This window comes from Manacus vitellinus, unplaced genomic scaffold (genome assembly GCF_001715985.3).
Source record: "Manacus vitellinus isolate BGI_N305 unplaced genomic scaffold, ASM171598v3 scaffold_18_pilon, whole genome shotgun sequence".
In the NCBI taxonomy this organism is placed as follows: domain Eukaryota; kingdom Metazoa; phylum Chordata; class Aves; order Passeriformes; family Pipridae; genus Manacus; species Manacus vitellinus.
Window position 1 is genome coordinate 6,296,470 of NW_021939324.1, and position 26,450 is coordinate 6,322,919.

The 26,450-nt window shown below is 34.9% G+C and overlaps 1 protein-coding gene across 1 annotated transcript in view; it reads left to right on the top strand.

Moving 5' to 3' along the window:
• Positions 1–26,450, top strand: part of KIAA2026 (KIAA2026 ortholog) — an 83,897-nt gene that overhangs the window by 2,843 nt on the left and 54,604 nt on the right. The window contains 4 exon segments of the mRNA XM_008921631.3: positions 131–331; positions 8,384–9,810; positions 19,303–19,379; positions 23,655–23,744. Of these exon segments, the coding sequence (XP_008919879.3) occupies positions 131–331; positions 8,384–9,810; positions 19,303–19,379; positions 23,655–23,744 (1,795 nt within the window).

Here is a 26,450-nt window from a genome sequence, read left to right on the forward strand (position 1 = left end):
AACTGGCAGATGAAAAGGTAACTGCTTTTGTCTGAGTAAATATGCTTGATCCATGGTTGGTAGGATAGGCATTGAAGTGCCACTGGTAAGGACAGTCATAGTTGTGAATTGGCTTGCTTTTTTCTTCTAGGCATTTAAGAGAGAAAACATCATTAGCTGTCACATCTAGAGGATGCTATGGGCAGGAAGATGAGAAAGGAACAGCATGCATTTCCACAAGACGTCGTTCCACACCTCGCAGTTTAGTAGGCTTGTCAACAGGCATGTTTGAGTCTGTGATGGTTCAGGTTCTAAGACAAGAGGAGCAGCTGAGAGCAAAAGAGGAAAAGAGGTAATAGGAAAAACCGTTTTGTTCTAGTTTTAAATAATTATGTCTTCCTAGTTCTCTACAGGGGCTAGCTCCTTATGGCTTTTTTAGGTAAATAAATATTATGGAGCTCTTGTGCTCTTAAGTTCATGACTTCAATACAGTACATCTGCAAAGCAAAATGTTAGTACCACCTTCTGGAAAAATTGTTGAAGTCATAGAATTCACCACATAATGACAAAGTCATTACGTTAAATTATAGCTGCTTTTATTTTAGGATTGTGAAACTTTTAAGACTAATTAAGAACATCCACAGCAATTTCCTGTTAGCTCATTCACAGGTTATCACCCATGTCCTTGGACTGTTTTTCATGCAACAATTAGATTAAAAACTACCAGAATGCTTAACTACATCTAATTCCACGATCTTGTCACTGCTTCCCTCATTGATAGCCAGAAGCAAATTATCTCTGCCAGTGCCACTGCTGTTACCTCACTGATGTGGCATTTCAGCTTGTCAGTTAGGGAGCACTTTCAGAATGTGTGCGTAATTAAAATCTGTCAGATTTTGAGGTGTATAATTCCAGGCGGTGCTTAATGTTAATATGTTTCACTTTGAGGAGAAAGAAGCTTGTAAATTTGTATATTTTAATAGTAACTTGAGTGACTGTGTCTGAAGGTGGAGCATGATGGTAAGACAGTATTTGCTTTAGGAAGCAAAATGTTTCTAGCTTTTTTCAAAGCTTTGGAGGCTTCTTCCCATATGTAATCAATTCACTCTAATTTTGCAGGTAATCCTTATTTTCAACAGATTTGAAGCTATTTGGCTGACTTAACTGTTAGACAGTACTTTTTTCCTAGAAAGGAGTGAATCTTTTTTCTAATCCACTCATCTTCTAATCACACTTCACAAAAAAAAGAAAAGCAAAGATCACCAGCGTTATTGTTTCTCTGGTAAAAGTCTCTTGATTTTTGCTCAGTTCTTTGTTCTAGAACTCAGAACTTGATAAAACTGTTATAAAAAAAACATTTGGGTTGTATTTTAATTCACCCATAGAGTCCGTGGAATATTTTACCAGACAAAGTAAAAATTTGGCTTTCGTACACCTGTTTTGAGCTATTCCTGCAACACTGTAGTAATTAACAGTTAAATTCATGTGTCTGGATGTACTCAGAAGTCCCAGATCCTGTGCAAAGGATACTCCACAGTGCTTGGTTCTACAGAAAATTCTGTGATAACAGAAGATCACAGCAAGCTTGTCCCTTTACACCCTAAAATGTTGAACTGTACCATTTACTATGAAGCGATAAAAATCTATCACTAAGTAGCTGGTCGAATATTTCTTTGACTCTATTGAGCTACTCAAATAATTGTGCTTCAGATATCTTCTTTTGTGGATCCCACCATGTTTTCAAAGTAATTTGGACCTCTCTGTATCAATTGCTTCCCAACTCACTAAAAATGTTCCAAAAGTACCTTTTAGTAGTATTTTATGAAAAAGGCTTGGAAATTGGAAGACCTATAAAACTAGTAATATATTACTAGTGAAGATCACATGATAACAGTGTATATAAATTTTCGAAGTGTTGTATATATAAATGCACAGACTTTCAACACTAAGATGGGATACTGTTTTTGTTCAAAAATATATTTCAACTTTCTAAACTTATTTTGGCTTATTACTAAAGTATAGATTATGTTGTTAAGAAGACAAAATGGTTATTCTGCTTTTTTTTTTTTTTTTTTTGAAATCTGATACATTGAGGTTGGCACAGAAGGAATACTTTCAAAATTAAATGCAAGATTACAGGCTTGAATATTTCAGTTGGCAAGCACTGTGCTGGCCAATAAGTTGTATTTGGATAGGCAGCATCTGCTGTTCACCCCACTTTCAGATGAGTTGTCAGGAACATAAAAAAAAGCTCCCTTTCTGCCATCCAGTAGACCCCTCAGTGTGCATGTACTTTCTAGCCAGTAATTATCTTAGTTTAGAATGCCTAGGAGTTACATGCTTTCAGTCCCAAATAACTAAGGTTATAAATGCAAGGGCCTGTCTACAAAACTTAGCTTCATACCTAAAGAAATTACCTGTTGAAGTATAATTTTATATCTAATTCTTTGCTCTAGATATTTAGATACTCTTGTAAGGCACAGGCATCTTATGGTGAATATTAAATAAAACTAAAATTAAATTAAAAATACTAAAATATACAAATAGATATAATAATGTATATTATGTATAAAAATAAAAATAAATCCTTTAAAAAATTTTGGGTTTGTTTTCCCCCCAAAATCCTTGACATTGATTTTGCAAGCTTTTTTCTAACTGCATATTTTGGAATAACATCCTGAAGTGTGATTTTTATCTTCTTTTCTGTAGTTAGCTTCATGGAAATCCTCCTACAGATTCTACCTATGTTTTCATTATATGGGTATCCTTCATCGAGGGTTCTCTTTTTCTTGCAATTTATCCATTTCTTGCACAATCAGTTTCATTTTTTCTTTATTCTGTGTTTTACAACTTCCCCCAAGTGACACATTCATCATGGTACACTCAACATGTGAAACTGAGATGTCATTGCAAAGCAGATTTCATTATTTTGCAGATAATAATTTCTGTACGGTGGCAAAAGCACTTTTTCCCAAGCTTTCCTTTTGTTCAAGTGTTCTAATTATCAGAATATTGATCATCTTCTTTGGATTATTAATTACGTTTCTATGAGTTTCTACTCAGCTGTTTGGTTACATGCTAATATACATTTACATAGCAATATACATACTAATTTACATATCAGTTAACAATAAATAATTGTGGGATTTTTTTTTTAATTCGAAATACTTGCCTAGTTAGGTACTGAAACATAGAGGTAGATTCCTACTGAAATTTTTTAAACCGCTGGTGAATGACAGCTAATTAACTGATTTCAGTGGGAATTAAGTGTCTCTATAACTTTGGTTTGTTGAAAGTTATGCTAGGCAGAACTTCACCATCTCTGAAAACATGATCCTGGGATAAGTTTCAGATTTGTTCATCAGAACATTTAAAGAGTTCAATTCTGGTTGCAAGTTAGTAATTTTGTTTAGCAAATTTTGGAATAAGATATGTTTATACAGTCAGTTTTGATTTTTATGAGGATGTTAGCATGGAATTAACCTGGGTCCTAGAGAAAAATGTAGAGTATGTTATAATATGATGTAAACCAGTACAGATACAGAATTAAGATTACACGGGCATATTCCAATTTAATACCTTCTGAGTGTTACACCTTGACTTAATTTAGAATGAGGTGTAATATTGCTAATTTGTACATAAATTTTGATTTCATTTTTTAGAAGAAAGTTTGTAGAAACAAGTTATGGTAGAATTAAAATAGTTCTCTGTATCTTGTCATTAGAGTTCCAGTCTCTGACCTTTTACCTGAATCAACACCTGTGTAGGTTAGAAGTGGTAATTGAAGGAACAAAGTAAAATCTAATCATTGTCTCCTCTCCCCTCCAAGTGAAATCTCTTGTTGCAAGTGAGAAGGAGTTTGCTGGTGCTATCTGTCTGCTGTCTCAAAGGAGAAAATAATAAGAAAAGTGGGAGTTACATCTGGACTCTGTTTTAGGTGTTATCTCTACTTGGGGATCATGGTTGCTGAGCTTTAATGTGAAATGCCATGGCTTTATCCACTTAAGAGCTGCAAAACAAGTGCTGCACATGTGTTGTGGGAATATGATCTTAGTCTGGAAGTGTCAGCTTTACCTTAGATTAGTTTTGTTATGACTGTAAGCACAATACATGTCTGCAAACATATTCATGGTAAATGTGAATAAAAGTATGAAATAAAAGCCAAATATGTATGTCCAGAGAATTTCTCAGTCCAACAGCAAATGTCTCTCTCTTACCACCCCCCATTTCTTCCTCCATCTCTGCTCCCTTGCCCCACCCCCTTTCCCCTCTTCATTCCCTTCTATCCTCTCAAAAAAAACCACCAAAAAAACCCCAAAAAAACCCACTGCAGGAAAAAGCTATGCCCTCCAAAAGATTCTAGCAGGAAGACCTTGATTGTCCTCCTCATCTCTATGTAACCTTTGTTGATCTCACCAAGGCTTTCGATACTGTGAGCAGGAAAGGTCTGTGGCAGATTTTGGAATGTTTAGGTTGTCCCCCCAAGTTCCTTAAAATGATCATCTCACTCCATGAGGATCAGCACGGCCAAGTCAGATATGGCGATGCACTTTCTGAGCCCTTTCTAATAACTAATGGTGTGAAACAAGGCTGCATTCTTGCTCCAACCCTATTCACAGTCTTTTTCAGCATGATGCTCCAAAGGGCCACGGCAGACCTTGATGATCAGGACGGTATCTACATTCGATACCGTACTGATGGAAGCCTTTTCAACCTAAGGCAACTGAAGGCCCACACTAAGACCTTAAACCATCTTGTCCGGGAGCTGCTTTATGCTGATGACGCCGCCCTTGTTGCCCACACAGAAGCAGCTCTGCAGCGTTTAACATCCTGCTTTGCAGATGCTGCTGAGCTCTTTGGGCTGGAAGTCAGCTTAAAGAAGACAGAAGTTCTCTATCAACCAGCACCTCAGGAAGTCTTCCATCATCCCCACATCACCATTGGCCAATCAGAGCTCAAATCAGTCCAGCAGTTTAATTACCTAGGCAGCCTCATCTCCTCGGATGGTAAGATTGACGGAGAGATGGACAACAGGTTAGCAAAGGCATATAGTGCCTTCGGAAAGCTTCATAAAAGAGTTTGGCGAAATAAACACTTGAAGAAAAGTACCAAGATCAGTGTTTACAAAGCCATAGTGCTGTCTACTCTCTTATATGGTTCCGAATCATGGGTCATCTATCACCACCACCTGCGACTCCTAGAGCGCTTCCATCAACGCTGCCTCCGTACAATCCTAAACATCCACTGGTCAGATTATGTGACCAATACATCTGTTCTAGAACAAGCAGCTGTCACAAGTATAGAGGCCATGTTGCTGAGAACACAGCTGCGATGGGCAGGGCACGTCTCAAGGATGAAGGACCACCGCCTCCATAAGATCCTGCTCTATGGTGAATTTGCCACCGGCTGCCGCAAGAGAGGAGCCCCGAAGAGAAGATACAAGGACTCCCTGACACAACATCTCAGCCTTGGCCATATTGATCAACATAACTGGTCTACTCCGGCCTCCAGTCGGGAGGTCTGGAGACACACCATCTATAATGCTGCTGATGCTTTTGAGAAAGCACGCAGGGTCACTCTCGAGGAGAAAAGACCACGCAGAAAGAATCGTGTCTTGCAGAATACACCACCTAAGGAGTCTTTCTGCTGTGCCTTTTGCAACTGGATGTGTCTATCTCATATTGGCCTTTTTAGCCACCAGCACACTTGTAACAAACGTGAGTAGAGCCCTTTCCAAATCTTCGTTCGCAAAGCCTAGCCATAATGATGGCTACCCCCCATTTCTTCCTCCATCCCTGCTCCCTTGCCCCATCCCCTCTCCCCTCTTCATTCCCTTCTGTCCTCTCAAAAAAAAAAAACTGCCCAAAAAACACTGCAGGAAAAAGCTATGCCCTCCAAAAGATTCTAGCAGGAAGACCTCAATAATGAAGACATGAAAGTGTGCTTTTATATACATTTTCTCTTGAATGTCTGCTGAGAACGGAATAACAGATATTGTGATAAAACAACAGTTTAAAAAACAAAGACAAACTTTTTGCAAGTGAAACAACTTATATTTTTCTTTTTAAGGAACCTTCTAAAGCATTCTTAAAATAGTATAATAATTGTAATTTTATCTAGACTGAAGTGAATCTATGGTATTGTGTTTGAGAATTCTATCTTGATTTAAATTATAAATTGATGATAAATCTAAGCTGCTTGCAAAGATGATATTTTTGGATCACCTACAGCTTGTATTTTTCTCAACAATACTGAAATGTTATTGTTTCTACATATGTTCTATCTCACTATATGTTCATATTTAATCTTATTTCCATACCACATTAATAGTGTTCACACCTTTTGGAGGCAGCAGGTTATTAAGAGGTGTGTTTTACATTTAGGATGAAGGAGGGAGTGGGATCCAAAAGTGCTTTGAAATTGATGTTTAGACTATTTTTTACTTAGTATCATTTCTTCCTCTGTCTCACATGTAAATCAGTTATTTTTATTTATTATCTTCTGTTCTGTATTATATCAAAGCAATATTAGCACATTGAAATAGAACATAAGTCAGAATAAAAATAATGCTCACTTTACCTATGCAAGTAGTATTGTTGAATTTATTGGTTTGTTCACATGGAATGGCAAATGGGATTTTGTGCTGCAAAGTAGGATTTTGTTTTTATATCCCATCCTTTACATCATTAAATTAATGCTGCATTGGGATACTGAAGTTAAGAATTTACTGATCTGTTTGCTTTTACATTTTATGCTTTACATGAATCTGTCACAAGAATGTGTGTTTGTGGTATTAAAAAGTTCTGTTCAAATTATAGTAATAATTCACTGGAAGTTTAATTTAATTGTATAAGATAAAGTATTCAGTAGAATCTTACTGTATTTTATGTTATTTTGCATATATATGGTATGTTTCTCCAGTGCTGACTAAAATGTGAACTAAGTTGGGTTGGTCACATTTTTTACATTGTTGAGATAGCTAGTCAGTAGTTAATGCTTCAAATACACGCTCTTCAAGCTAGAAGCCACTATTAGCTTCAGGTTGTTAGAAGAAAGATTTTACTTTATTATTACTCTTTTGCTGAATTTGAAGCCATTGATGCTTTGAATGGCTACATGCCATTTATTTGCTACTTGTGTATGAAAAAAAAATAATTGGAGGTTAGCAATATGGAAATAAGGACATGGAAATTCTGCAGGTCATATTAGTGTTGTAGGCAGGTCATCGTTTCTACCAGTGATAGAAGTTTTAGGGAAAAACATATGAGAAGCTTAGGATGAGCTCTAAAAAAATTTTCCTGTAAGTACAGCTGTATCCTAATGCTATCTTTTGGAATCTGGTCACACCTTCAGGCAAAAACGTTAGTTTACTATTGGAGCATTAAAGAAAAATCCCTTCTGTGGCTGGTAAACTTTTATATTCTTGTGATTCATGCAGATGTCCAATTTTCCTCTTTGGAACTGAATTAACATATCGTATATTTTAGTAAGTTAGATGGTAAGCTAGGTGTGATTTGATTATCTGAAATGAAAGCATTTCTTCTAACACTTGTTGCCCTTAAATTGCATGATGAATTTCCAAATAAAAGTAAATAGAATTTCTCAGTCTGTTGTATTAGCTTTGTATATTGCTGTCATGTTTCCTCTTGCTGGTGTTTTGTGTGGACCTCCAGATTATTCAGAACTTTTTTACAGGCCTTTGATTACTGATAACCTCTTTCTCTGAATACACATTATTTCTGCTCTATCCTTTTTTTAGATAGGGGGACCAGAACTGAATACATTTTTTCAGGTGAGGGCAAACCATTCATTAATGTAATGACATTTTATTTCTGGTGTTATTTTCCATCACATTCTTTGTGTATCCCAATACTTGTTTCCTTTTTAACTACCATTGCAAACCAGCACACCTATGACTGGGAGGGAAAATGTGTGTAAATAAAGCACTTAGCACTTAGACATGTACGCTTGTGTGCTGAGGAAGGAAGTACAAGGAGGGTGATGCAAGCCACAGGGCAACCATTTGACAGCAAGATTTACCTGGAATTTGTTTCAGAGATTTTGATATGGATAATTTGATGAATACTTAATCCTGACAAAGAGACTGGGGAAGGAAATACATTTTAAAACCTCCAAAAACCTAAACCACACAGACTATTGATATATGCCAGGCTTTTTCCATTTTTAAACTGGTGGTGATAGATTATAAAAGACTGTAATTTCCCATTTTGGTCCAGTGATGCATTGTGTACTGCAAAATAAGAGAAACTGAACTAAAATTTTATGTGCTGTGCTCTTCATTACTTCAAGATAAGTATGTTTGTCATGCTGTAGCTCTGATTTTTGTCTCTCTCATTTTTTTTGTTCACCCAGTGTCTGAATTTTCATGAACTTTCTTTAATAGGCAGAGAGATCAAGAAAGAAAAGAAGCAGAAGAAGCCAGTCAGAAAGAAATAGAAGAATGGGAAAAATCACTTTTAGCTCAAGCAGCACCTACAAGGATGGAGACGATGTGGGAGATTCCAGCTATTGGTCATTTTCTTTGTTTAGCACAACAGATTTTAAATTTACCTGAAATAGTATTCTATGAATTGGAACGCTGTCTTCTGATGCCTCAGTGTAATGTTTTTTTATCTAAAATAATGACTTCTTTGTTAAGTCCTCCTCATCGCAGATCTACGTTACACCGCAGGCCGACGTTTTCTTACAGGACTTGGGAAGCAGCACTGAGAAAGAAAGTACAACACTGGTATACTGTTGTAGGGCAGACCGACAATCCTAATGGCGCTGCAGAAAAACTTGGCTTATGTCCCCAGTTTTTCAAAGTGCTCGGAGAAGTTAATCCTTTGGAGGAGAAACCATTTCATGAGCTACCATTCTACCAAAAAGTGTGGCTGCTAAAAGGTCTCTGTGACTTTGTGTATGAAACACAAAAGGATGTTCAGGATGCAGTGCTAGGTCAGCCTATCCATGAATGCAGAGAAGTAATTCTTGGTTATGACTGCTTGGAGAATGCATATGTTCATTTTCCACAGTTCTGTGGTGCGGATGTTCGGATTTACAAACAAAAACCTTTTCAGGCTCCTGAATTTCCATCTCTTCCCATCAAAGTTAAAAAAGTACCACGTATTAAATCAGAAAGAGTAAAACATGAATATGTAGCCAAAAGCAATGGGGAGGTCAGTTCTGCTGGTAGAGAACTGCTACATCCTTCCAAGACAGAAGTAGAGAAAAGTATGGACTCTGTTGTTGTCTGTCCAGAAAAAAACCTACATTTAGGCACCTTTAGAATCCCTACCGGGGAGATAAACTGTGAAATCAAAGACTCAAGAGTCTGTGACATCAAGAAAACTGTTTGTTATAAAGAGAACTTGAGGAATTTGATTACTTCAGGAGAGATTGTTGGTGTGGGTGGTGACTCTAGTTCAAGAGAAATAGCGGATGGGGAGAATGGACAAGGTTATGCTGAAATGGCCAGACTAAGGTCTGATATGAGTCCCTTCAAGGAGAACACACTGAAAGCTTGCCAGGTGCATGTCAATGGCGCTTACAATGATTACCAAGACACCAGTTACCATGAATCTGCTAAAGAAACAGTGCTAGAGAACTCACTGCGAAATAATAAGAAACTAAATAAGATACTAGCAAAAAAGAAGAAAAAGAAAAAAAAGAAGTTGAAGGATATTCTAAATGAAAATCTACAGAGAAAACTTGATGACCTGCAAAGAAAACGTGAGATTCATCTTCATCCATTCAAATCTTATAAATCTGAGCTCCAGAACAAGTTGTTTATAATTAAAAAGAAAGCAAAACACAAGAAGCACAAATCTGGTAAGTTGACAGTTTTTACCTGTAGTAAAACTTAGGAGGATACTGATTTCTAGGTTGTGTTTTTAGCTAATAAGTCTATATTTTATTTTGTGAAACAGGACAGCCTTATTGCATTAGACATTCCGGTTGTTAATTTTAGAGTGAAAGTTTCCCATATAAAGTATGTAAAACAGGCTCATCGGCTGATTGAACCGTGATTCATTTGCAGAATTTAGAGAACATAATACATTAGGAGAGGTTGTTTGTTGCAAAAAATATTTAGAAGAATGAATGTTACTGACTGGTTAGCATCAGAGAGCATCACCTGAAGCCATTTTGTGGTGTCTTACATTAGAGCAATTGTGGAAATGTTTCTCCCCTTTCTGGTAATATTACCTTATCCAAATTATGAAGAAATACAGAGTAATTATATGAGATCATGAATCTAAAGTCATTCATACTGGAACTGTGCAGTCTTAGGTCACCAAGCAGTACTGCTTTAACTGTGGGCCTGATTACTGAATCCAGCAACTGAGATACAGAGTTTATGCTGATGGCATTCTTTTTACAGATTTGGGCAGCATCTAGCTAAGTGTTTCAGGTAGGTGATATACAATCCAGATTTCAGTTAACTCACTGGAAAATTTTAAAGCTATTTGAAAACAGTAAAGTTTTCAAAGTCTTTAAGTCAGTTCAAATTGTCAGGTAGCTGTAGTATTTTTGATGTCATATGAAACACCATAAAAGCTTCATTCTGTTGAGTCCTGGGCTAAGCTATCTGTGCTAGATTTTAGCAGACTGCTTCAAAAATTATATTTTTCAAAGTGACAAGCTACTTTTCAGAACAGTGTAAACTGACAGATAAGTACTGGATTTCATCTGAAATGTGGAAAGTCAAAATGAAAAATTTGAATAACAGCAAAATGTCTTCTAAAGGGCAAGAAAATTCCAAGATTTGATGTCAGTGCATTTTACTAGAAGTTCAATTTTAAATCTAAGGAAACAAGTAATATTTAGATCCCAAATATTTGTGCATAATATCCAACAAACTGTCTTACCATTTAAGTCACAAATTCCTCCTTCCAAAAAATTTCAATGCCCACATCTCAACAGAAATTTTAAAAGTTGCAGCTGAAGTTCATATATGCCGTATACGGCAAAACTAATGTATTTTACGTTCAGTTGCACTACTGCTAGCTCTCCAAAAGTGTCACTGTTTTCATTTTTCTTAAAACCAAGCAAAGTGAATAATAACCCAAATTGCAAACAAGGCCTCTTTAGTTTGTAGAACTGTTGTCCTTTATCTCTTAAAATGTTGAGGCATTTTCCATCTTAATTCTGACCACTTCTTCATTGCAAATTTTGACCTTGCTGGAGAAAATTTTCCTAAAACTTTACAGCATTGCAAGAAAGAGCTGTTGTTCCTATAGGAACAACGGGATACATGTTAAATGTCCATTTATCCTGTACCTATTAGGCTGAAATGGATACAATTGGATTCAATTCATGCTAATACTTTATTGTTCTATAATGGTTTATAATGTTTAAGGCTAAGTAGTATTTGTCAAAGATCAGCTGAAATGTAAATCCTCTGTTTAAAAATTCCCTTACGATGTAGAACAGAAAAAGAGATTTGGTAAAACCCGGTCTGAATTCACAAAGACATTTGATTTAAATCTGATCCTGGCCATAATCACTCTTTACAACATTCTTAAAACAGTGCAGTGGGTAGAAGAGAGCATCGGGAATGTAAAAGTGAGTACCTTTCCTTACTTTTTAACAAAAATTTTTTTTTCCTGCTTCTAGTTCTCTCAGGCAGCTAAATGTAACAGTCACAGTTTGTATTTCTGTTGAGATGATTTGCGCACTCCTGGCTTGCTGTAGCAGTGATACCCATCATGAATATAGCCTGGTAGTACAGTTTTTCTAGCTGAAAACTTCCCAGAACTATTGTGAGGAAAACTTACTGGAGAACAGAGCCATGTTATGACCTTTCCCATAATGACAGGGTTTTCTTATGATTTATGAAAAGGTGTAACCACTTTACTGAGTCTGTGTCTTTGAGAGAAGATGATGGTTATTACTGTGGCAGCATTCTGTGTCAGTATTATTAACAGAGTAGTACTGAATAAAGTGAAAATACAGAATCAGGGAGAGCAGTTCTGTAAACAACTTGCATGCTATGCATTCCTTTCTAAATGTATTTTGTTACTGGAGTTAGATAAATTAGGCTATACATCTTGAATTGGACTGTGACAATGGTGATAAGGCTTGTTGGGTCTGGACTAAGACAGCTATGCCAAAGTAAATTGTGGGGTACAATAAAGGTTTCAGGGCAAGGCACAGTACAAAAGTATGAGAATCCTGTGATTGCATGTTTGAAACAGGGATTGGATGAAATTCAGAGCATCCGTAGGGTTGAGAAAATAGGAGGCACCAGAGACTTGAAGTAACTGTGATGTTCCTGAAGCAAAGGTTGAAGTAAGTTAAATCTCTTTATATTGCAATTGGTGTAGAAAACACCAATACAGCACAGAACTTTAGGAGAACCTTGATGTAAACTCTATGCTCTGAAAGATTCATTACAGTCTACTGCTCAAAGTACCTTTCACAGTGTATTTTATTTCTTTAGAGTATCGGTACTTTTTGTGTATGAAGTCAAGTGTTGATTCAATGTGAAGAAATGAAGTAGAAGGCCTGGCAGCAGCTTTGTAGGGCCTGGTTTATTGTCCTTGGGAGTTTAATCTTCAAAAGACTTCTGAAGACTTTTGTCTTCAGTGTTGTAAAAGCTTTATTGTAGAGTTGTCTAGCCTCTAGATATGAACAGCCTGCTAATCATGTTGAAAACATTGAGGGGTATTCCACCAAGTTGTAACAAGGTCCACAATTCATTAAGCTTCAGTGCTAGTGTCTTCAAAAATGTGTACCACTGAGGTTTTATAGGGTTTCCTTACATTGTTCTTTAAATCAGCATTGTTAGGCGCTTGTCCAGACCTGTTTTGCTCTTTTGACTGTATAAAAGCATATGCTGTGTCAGTATGGAAGCTTCAAAACCCTATCATGATGCTTCATTTTCCAGATTGTACCATATTATATTTTCTAAAGGGAGAGCTTGTTGAGAGCACGGAGCAAGATTGAAGATTAGAAGATTAGAGAGGAAATAGGACATCCTCAGTAGTTGCCAAATCTTTGAAAGGCATGAAATGTGTCTTTACAGATTTGTTGACAGAAAGATATAGAGCCTATTCTTCAATTTGAGAACAGTGGAGTTGCTCCTAGAATGTAATGAAAACAGAAATTCTTGCAGTTGGAGTGGGCTAACTTAACTGTATTTTACCGTGGCAAATACTACTGAGTTAGTATTTGATGTTGCCCCATCTGGGGTAATAAGACTTGGCTGCATATGCAGTAAAAATTTCATCTTTATAAAAAATATATTATTCAAGTAAGTTTTTGTTTAAAATTGCTCTCTGTTGTCACTTTATAATTTGTAGCATGGATTAACATTACTTTTCTTCTTCAAGAAACCACAAGGACTCAAATATCAGAGTATATAACAAAAAATTTTACTAGGTCTGTAAAAACGTTCCTGTTTTCAAGTCAAAAGGATTCCAATGTAGAAAACTAAAAAATGGTTTTTGCTGAAGTCATTTACAAGTGTCAACAACATTCCTGTGGCTTAGTGTTTTATCTGTCTCATTTTTGTGCTTCTAAAGTAGTAGTAGAAGAGATCTGAATTATTTATTTTTTTGTTTCCCCTCCTTCACCCTCAGGTGGCAAGACCAACTTGAGAAGGCTTATGTTTTAGTTGTATCTAACCTCCCTAGTGTGTTTTTTGGATGCTTGTAACTAGTGTTCAGGTTCAAGTTGTTATGTTACCTTGTTAATTGCTTACACATCTGTTCAGTAATAACATCTGTGGAATTTGTTTTGGCTTGGAAGGAAAACCTGTGGCAGCCAGACATCTCCTGAACCTACTGAACTTAAATTTAATATGTAAGAATGTTCACAGAGCTAAGGGGCTCTTGGTTAATAAAATGTTGATTTCCTGTGAAACTTAAAACAGAAGTGTTCCAGCACTAGTGTTATTTAAAAGAAATAAATGTGAAAGATCTATAGATCTAGATTTGTTTTTTACTTTCAGCAATGAGTTTGTTTAAAAAGTTGCTTGATGACAATTATAAACATGTAGAAGGAGAATCAATAAAACCCACCTCTTAACTATGAGTCATAAGTACAAAATAATCCAATCTCTTGGGATTTGTAGTTGAGACTAAAATAGAAGTTAACTAAAAACAGTATTGATTCAGAGAAGTGATATTTCTTCTGCCTTACCTATTGTGGTCACCATTAATTCAGCATTAATTAGCTTCTTAAGAAGCAGTGATGTAAGAAATTATGTTACCCATTTATTTTGGTTTAGGTTTACTTTGTTATATAAAGCGCTGTCTTTAGTTTGAGACTGAATCATACATGAAACCTGGAATACAGTGTTTTAAACACTAAAAATATTTCAGTGCTTTCTAATGTGACGTTCACTTGCTTTGAAATTAGAAAAGCAAGCATGAAGAGTAGCATGTTTTGTGTTCACTTCAATGCTTTCACTAACCTCAAATATTGGTTTATACTGATACTCACTATATAGGTTTCTGCCCTCATTGTCCTTCAAGCACCTAACACTAGGTGGACAAGGCAGTATCCAAGTGAATGCTGCTTGTGTCTGCTGAACAGAGTTTTCAGCTTTTTTGGCAGATGAGTACAGGGTGGCTTAAGTAAGTTTACTGTGGAAAACCTGTGTTTTGCTGCATTTCTGCTGCAAGAGAGGTTTGTTTTCATTCAGCCAAAACGATGGTGTGATAGCTAAAATGTTACACAACTGCTCTGTTCTTTCCTGCAGAGTGTATGCATTTTGACAGTGCTTGTGTTTCAATTTAATATGCAAGTAGTTTGTTTCAGCAGGTAAAGTGAGAAAATGTGCAAATTGAGTTTTTGGGCTCTGATGCTGCCAACTGTAGGCATAGGTTGGTCACATGTTATTGGAGAGAAATTTTACTTCAATAAATAATTTTGGTTTATATCCACAGGTAATTGAATTATAGTTTAAATTAGGATAAGCTTTGTCGTAGTTTGCTTAAAGAATAAAGTAATTGTGTATTTCCCCTTTATTCTCTGGTAGAGAAAGAAAAGTACTCTGTATTTGTTGTATAGTCCTGATTCATTTACTGAACATGAAAAGAATCTGACCTGGGATGTCTGTAGTTGTCCACTCTCTAGCATCAGAATTGGCTTAGCTGTGAGTATTGGAGGTGGTATAAAAACAGCTCATCCTCTCCTGCAGTGTAGGAGGGGAAAAGGGATGCTAGTTACAACTTCCATTTGAGGTATGGTGTCTCAATCTCTTCTCCTCTGAGCTGAAACCAAACTGAGATGTGGAGCCTGTTGGAAAAGGCAGTGTGGAGACATAATTAGTAATTGTGGCATAGTAAACTGTTTGTGAGTGAATGTAAAGTTACACAGCAGTAGTATAGGCAGACAGTTCCTAGCTTTAGAACAGTGCCATTTGCAGCAAAGTATATTTTTCAATATAGTTTTGTTGTGTATGTTTGAATACAAACCAGTTGATTTTTTTTTTAATCTAGTAATGTTATTTTATAATCCTGGCAATAAATAAAGCACTTTCTTTTTCTGAAGTGTTAACTATATTTGAAATTGAACTTTGTATCAAAAAGAAGTAAAACTTTAATCTTTATCACAAGTATTGCTCAATAGTGGAAAAGGATTAAGAACAAATCAGTATTTATTTATCAGTATTTATAAAATATTTATCAAACACTTGTCTGAGTAAACATAATTTAGTGTTATAGCTATTGCTGGATGGCACTGTTAGTGCCTCAAGGTGGTAGGGCTAACAACAGCTTTCATGTACTTCAGCTGTTGAAGGAGAATGCCTCTTCAGCTGTTTCAGGATCATGATTTTCTTTGGACTTCTTGGTTTAGTTTCGGAAACTCATTTGTTTTGATGGAGAGTGTTTTTCTCATTTCAGTCTTACATGATTATGGAGAAGTGTAACAAAATTGGTTGGAGAAAAGCATTGTCTGGTTTGTCTTCCTTCTGAGCAGTGCAGTCCTGAGTTAGTGATTCCTCTGTATTTGTTGCTAATATATGTATACTGTGCAAGGCAGTCTTTTTTTAAAAAGTCACAAACTGTAGAAATGCTGGTTGGAGGAAACATATGGAGGTCATCTGCTCTGATTCCTTGTTTGGAGCAGAACTGAGACAAATACCAGAGCAGGTCAGATGTAACTTGAAGATCTCTAAAGATGGAAATCTGTTTATTGAACCACTGTGGAACCCTTCCCTCTCTAAAAATTTTTGTACTGAAATTGCTGTATTATTTTGTCTGTGTGTAGAACTCCTGCTACATGCTTTATAAAATATGACTAGTAAAAGGTGGAATCTGGAGGCATGGGAAGGAAGCAGGCTGTGTTGAATTGAATAGGTGAGGTAAAGAGATTCCTTATTAGAAATATTTATTTTCATTATCTTAGGTTTTTCTAAGTTTTTCTAACTGGTCAGCAATTAAATATATTTGTACATTGAGTATGCTCTGAAATGTACAGTGCACTGAGATCTGGCTGCTGTCAAAAACATTATCTGCTAAGGAATTATTATAAACCATTTGAAATAGTTACTTTACCTGTGATTATGGGCAAAATATCCCTAGCAGACCTCAGTGGAGTGATTTGAGAAGTTGCCTCTCCCAGCTGATACTGGTTCAACCTCTTGGGGATTTTGTTATCCCCAGACAGGGTTAGTAGCCAGATGTGGTAGAGCCAATCATACATAGAGACAAGGTAGTGTGTTACAAAGTTCCAAGTCTGGATGCTGGATGGTAATCCACAAAACCAGCACACCTCTGGGTTACAAAGCTCTGTTTTTAAACACTGTTTTATAATATTTTCCACCTACATAATACATATGGATTATTAGCTAAATGCTGATTGTGAAAGAATAGTTTCCTGTTACCATTGTTTGCAGATGTTTGAAGTTGAGAAATACTATTTTGGGAAAAACAGATACAAGCTTTCTTAAAAGGAAAAGATTATCAATGCTACTGGTACAACTTCTTTTTACATCAGTTTTGTATTTTATGAGGAAGTTACTAGGGTAGAAGATGAATTTGTGATAAGTAGTTTGCTGTATGTATTAATTCTCTCCCATTGTGCAACTATCTGTAGTGTTTTCTTAATTTTTTATATGTGGTAGCCAAAAACGCCTGCACCATAGGATATCTGGTGTCAAAAAATGTGAAAAAGACTGTAGTGCTTCTCTGTACAGATATATGCTTAGCTCGGGGCAGATGCCAGCCTGGGAATTGTGTAGGTCTTTTGGTGCATGTATTCCAACAGGCATGCTTTGTGATAACCCATATGTCATACTCTATTTTTAACTTTTTTTTTCCTTGATCCACTTTACACAGGAGGTAAGGCTCATTTTCCTTGTGCTTCTAGACAGTTTCTTTTAATTCTTGGTCTCTCTGTTACCCCATATCTTTCCTACTTCGTACTTTTTAGATGCTGATGCAAAGGAAGAAATTTTTATTTTATTTGTTTTTTTAATTGTTTATAATTTTTTCTAACAGTTTTTTATCTCTTTTGTCACAAGGATATGTTGGGGAAAAGAGAGAGAGTATTTCTGTTAACTTATTTTTTGAAGTACACTGCATCATAAATCATACTGCACCACATGCTGAAAATTTTCAAGTAAGCATTTGTTGAAAAGTACGTTACAATATTCAAGTAAAGTGAAAATTTCGTTTTAAACATAATCAAATCTTCCTTTTTGTAAGGAAGCAAGGCAGTCTAGCTGCCCTTTCTAAAAATCTTTTCATATTCTTTCCAAATAACATTTTTTACAGGACTATTACAAGGAACCACGATACGACTAGACTTCTTTTTGAGTCAGTTTGTCAAGAAAGGTTATAAGTGTCTTCTTTAGTTCAGTAAATGGACAGCAATGTTCTCAGTAGTAGCAATTATGTTTTCAATGCAACTGTATCCATAAACTACATAACAAAAATGGTGACTTATTTGCCTCTTGTCAAGACCTTTGGGTTGTTGTTCTAATAAACATGCCTCTCTGTTTTATCACTTGTTCTCTAGTGTGAAATCTGTAAGTGTTTATTTTTGGTAATTGAGGGCTCTTTAAATTTTTTAATGTGTTCAGTATGGGGAGTTTCAAATCTAGGCTGATTTAGTGATTTTTGTATAGTTTGATTTTATGTGGAGTTTCAGATCTAGATTCTTCAAGCCCTGTGCCTTGTCCCTTAAATGTGTTTATTTCAGAGTCAGGTAAGATGTTCAGGAAACTCACAGTATAATAAACTGAAAATATAGATGCCCAGGCACCTATAGAATAGATGCCTAGAAATAGATGTATGTGTATGTACATATGCATTTGCCCACACAAGAAAACATGTGTTAAGAAGAATTTAAATGCATTATTTGCCAATATTTTCATTAATATAAATATTGAATGTACCTGTGCTTGTGTTATTACCAAGTGCCTGTAATTATGCTAGTTGACAAAAAATTACTTTTTTTTTCAAGTTCTTTTTTTGTTTAAGGGTTTTAATTCTTTTTTAAGACTCCCACATGTGAACACAGTAATAATGTTAGAGTGATGGTCTGGTCTGAGTGAACAAGTTAAAAGCGGTCTTATTTCAATTTACCATATGAATGTAGAAATAACCATATAAGAAACTCCTGTCTTGCATATATTGCTTAGTGACATAACTACTTGATTTGAGAAATGTATGTCAGAGCTCTGACATTCTAGACAGTAAAGTACCTGCCTTACCTTCCAAGGCATGTTTTGGTACATCCATGTTCTTATATAGCATAGGTGAGTGTAAACTGCATTATAGGAAGGCATTTGCTTTCTTCTAAAACTGTTAAGTTCTGCTGTTGCTGGAAAAAACAAATCAATAATCTGATTTCATTGGTAACTTCAGTATGTTCAGTCAGGCATTTCTAGATATTGCTTGTGCTTTGAGGGTATCTTTTTACTGTACGGTGCAGAGATCCCAGATCCTAATGTGTGATTCACTTTACAGTGTCAGAGAACAAATCTTCAGGTAAGATGCTATATTTCTTAAGTTTGTGCAGTAAGTTCTGGATTTCACTCCTTTCAGAAGAGTGGTGTGAATGTTTCCTTTATGACTGAAATTTTTGGATGCCATGTTATTAGAATTGTAAAGGGTTTATTCCTTTTCTTCTTGTTTATTCTTTTTTTTCTTTTTTTTCCTTCCTCCAACCCCAAAAGACTGCACTACACAGATACGTGTTTAATGTTTGCTTTTACTGAGCCTAGTTCTAATTCATCATGTTTACATGAATTACTGTAAGCCGTCTGTTAGTTACAGTTTAACTTTCAAGTCTGTATATAGCTTGGTTGTATTAATTAAGTACAACAAACAGCATTATGAAGCTTTTCTCTTTTAATCTTACAAGGAAAAAAATCACTATCTAAAAAAGCAATCACAAAGAAGAGGAAGGGTGTCAGAAAGTCTACCATACCAGAATTTCAGGTAATTATTTTAATTTTTGTTTTAAGCACTTGAAATCTGACTGTCTGTGAAGTAAGTCCTTTAGTTTCTGATAGAGATGCTGGAAATCCTTCTTCTAGTTTGAGAGGTTTAACCTGATAGTATTTGTAAAAGTGCGTTTCACCTTTTCTTGGTAAAGAATGTTTTAGCATTTTTATTATCTGCAGCTTGCACACTGTTCCACACTGTTGTTTAGGATCCCAGATATATCTGTTACTGCATAAAACCTATAAAAGGTAGGAGTTGTTAATGAAATTTTTAGGGTAGATAAAATTTTCTGGGATAAGATTACTTGTTTTGTATGAGGTATGACAATGTGGTTCTTTAATTGAAATCCATCTTGGTTTACTGAAGGACTTGCAAAAAATTTATAGGCAACTATGCTCACCTTGCTTGTCTGTATGTGACTTTAGGGCCAGAGAACACCAAGAGTATTAATTATGATAATGTGGTTTTATAGTGCTGTAGAAGTGTTACAGTGCTTCAGTTCTAAGTTGCTATTTATGTATGCATGCCTGCTTTACATTGAAGTTCTCCTTTGGCTATCTTTTTTTTTTTTTCTTCAGAAAGCAATCTGCTATTTTGACGAGTAGACCCACATTAAATCATGACTATTTTCTAAAACCTTCCCACCAAACCAGTTTATTCCACCATGATGATGATGATGTGTTTCAGAGGGAGCTAGTAGAATTTCTGGTGATAAAATTGGTTAGTAACACTCAATATTGAGAAACGACTGACATTTAAGTGTAATCTGTCTTTTATCTATATTGTAATGGTAGTGACTGAAACGTTTCCAAAAAATAGATACAGTGTCTAAAAATTTTATTTTTCGAGCACATTACCTGCATGCCATGGATATATACAGGTAGGTTAGAAATCCTTTTTTTACAATATTAAACTACTGCATTTAAGTAGTCTGTCTAAAACTTAGCCCAATCTTTTAGCTAATCAAGGTAAAATGTACATACATTTACATATCTATCTAAGTGTATATTTATTTGTGTAAAAACTTAAAATATAACATAATACTTCTGGCTCTTTTGATCAAAGCTATGAGTTATGTCTGATTTAGGTGAGGCTCAGATTAATTAGTATTGAACAGTTTAATCTTATGAGGGAGCTCTTTAACAACTTAACCTGCCTTTTTCAAGAGGACAGACAGGATTGGTGTGACTGTTAGAAGTATTTGCAAATACTAAACTGTTTATATTTGGAATAATATTAAGACTTTTGGAATCTAGTAATGTATGCTTCAGTATACTTTTCCCGCATACACAGATAGCCAAACTTTATGAAATTATGAACTGTTTGAAGGTACAAGTATATTTTTTAAATATTTGATAAAACACCTTAAGTATACAGGCGCTGTGAGATATGCAGGAAGGGTATAACCACAAGTATATTGCTATTCTTGTCTAAACATCAGTTCTTTTGGAATGAAAATTAATAAATAAAAATATATAATATTTTTCATGTTCCTGCAGCCTACAAATGTAGAAAAAAAACCCCAAACCAACCATAAGACACTTTATTTTATAAGATTAGGTTCTGTAATTAAGTATAGATCCCATACCCGAAAATCATAACTTGTCACTAAAACTGAGTAAATTAGTGTTAATAAGTCTTTTAATATGTGCAATGACAAAAATGATACATTAAAATCCATTATTAACAGAAACATTCAGGAGTTAGTTGTACTACTTAATTTTAACATTTATAATACCTAACATTTTATAAAGGAAACGTTTTTTCTCCTCAGATTATTTTTCTCATGATAGGTCATTAGAAGGCATGTTCTTCAAGAACCATATATGAAACTACCAGTGAGCTATCAGAATGTAATGTAATCTAATCTAATCTAATCTAAAATGATTAGGTTATAACATCAATAACTCTCCTTTTACCTTCATATTAGCTTGCCCATTAAAATATAGAACAATTTAGAAAGGCAGTGTTGTTCACAGGAAATTGAATTGTTTAGTTCCACCAAGTCCTTTTTTAAGTCCTTTTAAAATGCTTAGTCTAAAATACATAAATTCTGTGTCTAACACTTTCTAATAATATACTTAATTTTCAGGCTACAACAACAAGGAGCAAAGAACACGGGAACATAAATAAAAATCTCATTAGGAGAAATATGATCTAGATTCCATAACAAAATGATCATACAAAATACACTACACTTTGTTATTACTATCCTTTTCATCTTTCCTTCAAAATGCTGGCTTCATTCTGTAAGGTGGGAAATGTTAGCCGTGTGAGAGAAGTTTCATAAATACTTTCTTCCCAATCAGTGTGCTTCTTCATTTCCCCACCTGAAATCACACTGTGAATGACAAAATATAAATTTTTTCTTGAACCTTTTTTTATAGTGATTTTCAGTACAGTACTGAACTATTTCAAATACTGAACTAATTTTGACCATAAATCCTCCAGGGTCAGCTGCTGTTACCTTCCTTGTTTTACCAGAGTGTAACTGACACACAGATATGAGCCTCACATGTACACCTCCTCTGATGAAAGTTGGGACTTAGAGATTTGATTACTCTTGCCTGTCTTTCCCAGCCCCAAGACAACTCAACTTAGTATATTGGCATTGTTTTTCCCATTGATGTAGTTTGGATTGGTCTCATAGAAAAAAATAAAAAGTAGTGATAATACTTAGTAACTGAATTTTCAGGTATCTAGTCAAAAGAGTGGATTATAATTGTGTAGGGAAAATCTTTATCCATGCCTTTATTGACTTTTTTCAAGGACTTTATGTGACATACTTGCACTTTTTTGCATAATAATACAGTGTCATAGATTTCTTCACAGGCCAGACAGGCAAAGAAAAGCCAGTATTTAGCTTCAGTTTACATCTTATGTATTTAACACTTCTTTAAGTGCAGGACAGACATGCATGTTGAACCTGGTAAAGTTACACATAGTAATTCTGTTTCCTGGCTTAAGAGAGAGACCTTTTGCAAGTTAATTTTGCATACATTGGGAGTGGCAAGACAGTGCCAATTTCCTTATTAATTTGCTATTCTAAACTTGATAAATGTGAAAACTGTAAACTTTAGTTTGAATCACTTCAGTTCCTCAGTGCTTCAAATGTGCACAAGTGCTATGAAAACAATGGTGTGTATGCATTAGAGGTTTCTGAAATTTACGTATTTTGCAAAAAGTGTCAATTCTGTGTTTTAATAGTGAAACAAAGGCTCTTTTTAATGTCTTTGCTACAAATCTAAAGTTGCACATGAATTTGATGTAAAACTATATTGTTATGAATTACTGATTTGGGAAAAATAATTAACACTTGTATGATAAAAACACTTTTTCTGGGATGGGTTTTGCATGGTTTCTTTTATTATAATTTTTTTTATTTTTTTAAATTATTTTAACATGTTTTCAGTAATAATGAAAAGATTTTCACCTAAGGGTGTTCAGAAAAAGCAAGTCTTAACCTGAAAGAACCTAACAGCTTAATAATTTCCGGTTTGTTAAGTCTTAAACTGCCCTAAATGATGATAAGACAAAATATACAGATTACTTTTGCTTGATGGTTTTTTCAGGAAGATAGCATCCATTTTCTGAAAGGAGAAATGTAAAAAAGCTGATTTCTAAAGACAGGAATAAGAAAAATATAATCCTTTCTCAAAACGTACACAAATAGATAGATCTGATAGACAACTAGGTTGCCTTAGAATCATAGAATCAGCAAGGTTGTAAGAGTCCTTCAAAAAATCATCCAGTCCAACCAGCACCCAGCACTACAACTGTAAACCATATCACCAGATGCGTCTTAAACACCTGCAGGAACTGAAGACTCGGTGTCAGCATATAAAGTTATGTTCAGGAAAAAGTTGTAACAAGTGTGAAATGTTATAAGCACAGCATACTCCAAAGCTAGTATACTTTTATTCACCAGGGAGTTGTTTGGAACTCGAAGATGTTCCAACTCATTAGTGCACTTGAGATAAATTTGGTAGTTGTCATTCACAGAAGTTTTAAGAAAATACCTACATTTTGAAATGGAAGCTTACAGGCAGAGATATGATTTATGTCTGAAGAATAGATTATTTTCTTATTAGCTTTTCTTTCTTTCAACAAGTCCTGCTTTTTTTTTTTTTTTTACTTTTAAAAATGCTGTAAGAAAATAAAAAACAAATGGTAGCATTAAGTAATACCGTGCTTTTACATTTTATTTAACTTCATTGTATGTTTTCCAAGTCCCACATCACCGAGTGTTTGTGTTCATTTGTTTTTTAGCTTATTTGCACTAATCTTGATGAACTCAGGGAATTAATCACAAAGATTGAGAATGAACTCAAAGATCTGGAGGACATTAAAAAGAAATCGGTATGTGACATTAACAGCTTTCTCTTGTATGGATATAAAACAGTGCCAGTTATTTACTGAGGCCTCTCAACTGAAGATTTTTATGCTGTTCACTAACTGCATAAAACCTCATATGGTTGATACGTAGAGACTGTAATTTTAATCTTTCCTGTATGTAGTGCTCTGTTCTCAATGTTTTTAGAAGTGAATTCAGTAACCGTGTTAACACTTTTCACTGCCAAAATAAATTTGGATAGTGGCAATGCCTTAGAAGGAGTAGGTCATTTCTATTAAACATGTTAACATTCTGCCCTGGGGACAATTCTTACTAACAAGCAATTACAGGATAGAATTCTTATATCTGCCTATGCAGTGCTGATCAAAACTTCCGGTGAGCTGACTCTTACATTGTTATTGGGATTCCTAACTCCTTTTGTTTGCAAGTAAGTTATTAAAATTGGCTTTGTTTAATTTTTATTAAAGTAGGTTGTACCAGAAAGCATGCTATCTGGCTTTTGGTGTCAGACTGAGATACAAATTTTACCAATGTATGCTGGATCACTCAGCCTATGCAACTGAAAACCTCGAATGAGTAACGGTTAGACAAGAGAATCCAATATGTTTTGGCTTTTGTAGGAGACAGTGATTTTAATTAAGATGGTAGATAAATTTAAATACATGAATAGTACTCATATGAATGTCCCTTTTTAGTGAATTATTCTTCTTGCATTTTTGTATTGTAGTTCTGTTTATTGAACTAGGCATTTCCGTGGCATTTCTATAAAAGGTGGTAGATAAAAATGTTGCTTTTTCTAAACCTTAGAAACTAGACTGCTTTTAATTCAAGTGAATGTCTACAGTCTCATGCAGAAACAATTTATTCCTAAATTTTTTAAATAGAGGAGACAGATGTAGGAGAGAGGCACTATAAATTAGGACTCTGAAAGACAAATTTCTCTGCAGGCACTTAGCATAATAATTGTTAAAATATCCAAGCGAATAAAAACAGCCTTATCTTGAAATTATTTTGCAGTTGCTAAATTGCAAACTGGTTTTTATGATGAAATGTCAAGAGGTTATCAGAAAGGTTATGGCAACAATAGAAGAAAAAGCAAAAAAATGAGAGTATACTACAGCATATCAATAATCTTAGTGTAGGTGAGACTTTTAGTCTGCTAGTAAAACTGTATGAACAAGACTTCTTCAAGGGTAGACAAATGCTAAATATGTCATAATTGCTCTTTGAACTGAAATCTGATAATGTCATTATGTAAGTAAGTTGCATGACTTCAGCAGGAATACTATGTTTAGTTCTAATTGCACCATCTTAAAAAAACCAAACACTGAAGTATAGGGGAGTTAAGATTCAGCATTCGGTAGTTATGAGGTAAGGACAATCTTTCTTGTGCTTGTATAGACCTATCAGATCGTGATTCTGGGTCTCTAAACACTTGTGTTGTTAGAAATTTTACAGAAAGGAAAAGGGTTAGGATTAATTGCTGAAGAAGTGGTTATGAGGAAACAGTAAAGTGAAATACTGATTTTTAAAAACATTTATTAGGGAAGTTTCATGTTTTCCTTTCAAACATACAAATAGAAAGATGTTAAATTAGATGAATAATCATAAATTTGACATGTTAAAATTAGGTTTCAGTTTGTAAGGAAAGTCATTAGGATGTCACTTTTGACGTCTAACACCATGTGTAATTTTGTTAGATAGGTGAAAAATTGGAAAAAAACCAGATTTTTATTCTTCAGCTCTGACCAAATGACAGTGGCAGTTTCAGAAGCATCTAGAATCAAATTTGTTTGGTTTTTCTAACTATTAAGTAAGACATTGTTTTAATTTGCTAATAGAAGTAGGATCTCATGTGAAAGCTTATTTTTGTGTGATGGTATTTATATATGCTGTTCATGGACTTTTTTCTTGTTTTGACCCAAAATGGTGATGTTGTTACTACTTCATGGTAACTTTATTGATTTTTGTTTGCAACAGTGACCTGAGTAAAGCCATAGGAATCTTCTTCATGGCTAACCTCCTTGGTAATTCCAGTTTTAGTAGCTGCTAGCACATGCTACTGAGAAAAATTGTCAAGGCAAGCTTTAATGTTATGTTAATTACTAAAGCATATTAGAAATACAGCTTGTCTAACTGATAGTAACACTTTTAAATATAACCTTTTCTTAGTCCTAACCTTGCTTTTGTTTCCTAGAAGACCATTCTAGAGTACGTAAAAGGAATTCCTTCTCCAGAACTTGGAATTAGTGGAGACTATAATGAGAGAGCTGAGCTGTAACACTTTTTTAACATGAATAAACTTACTATTTTCCCTCATTTTTTATAGGTAGTTGGACTGGTTGTATCTGACACGTTTCAGAACATCAGCTTGAGACAACGAATGACATGGCAGGTTTTTGTTTGGCAAGTTAAAATCAAATTAGAACAGGGTTATGTAATGGAAAGCCATGGGTAATTTTAAGTGTGGACATTTCAACAAGCTTCTTCCACAACAATGAAGTAATAAATCTGCTTGGTTGATTAAAACAGTTTGTTTCTGTACTCTTGTACACTGTATTGTCTTTTGCATTAGTTATGAGTATTATTTTTCCTTTTAAAAAGTCTTGCACTTTTGATTGATTACTGGTGAGTTTGTTGTACCAATTGTGAGATTTGCTTTGTGCTAGTTCACTGTAGCTGTTTAGAGAGGAGAATAAAATTTGACCTCA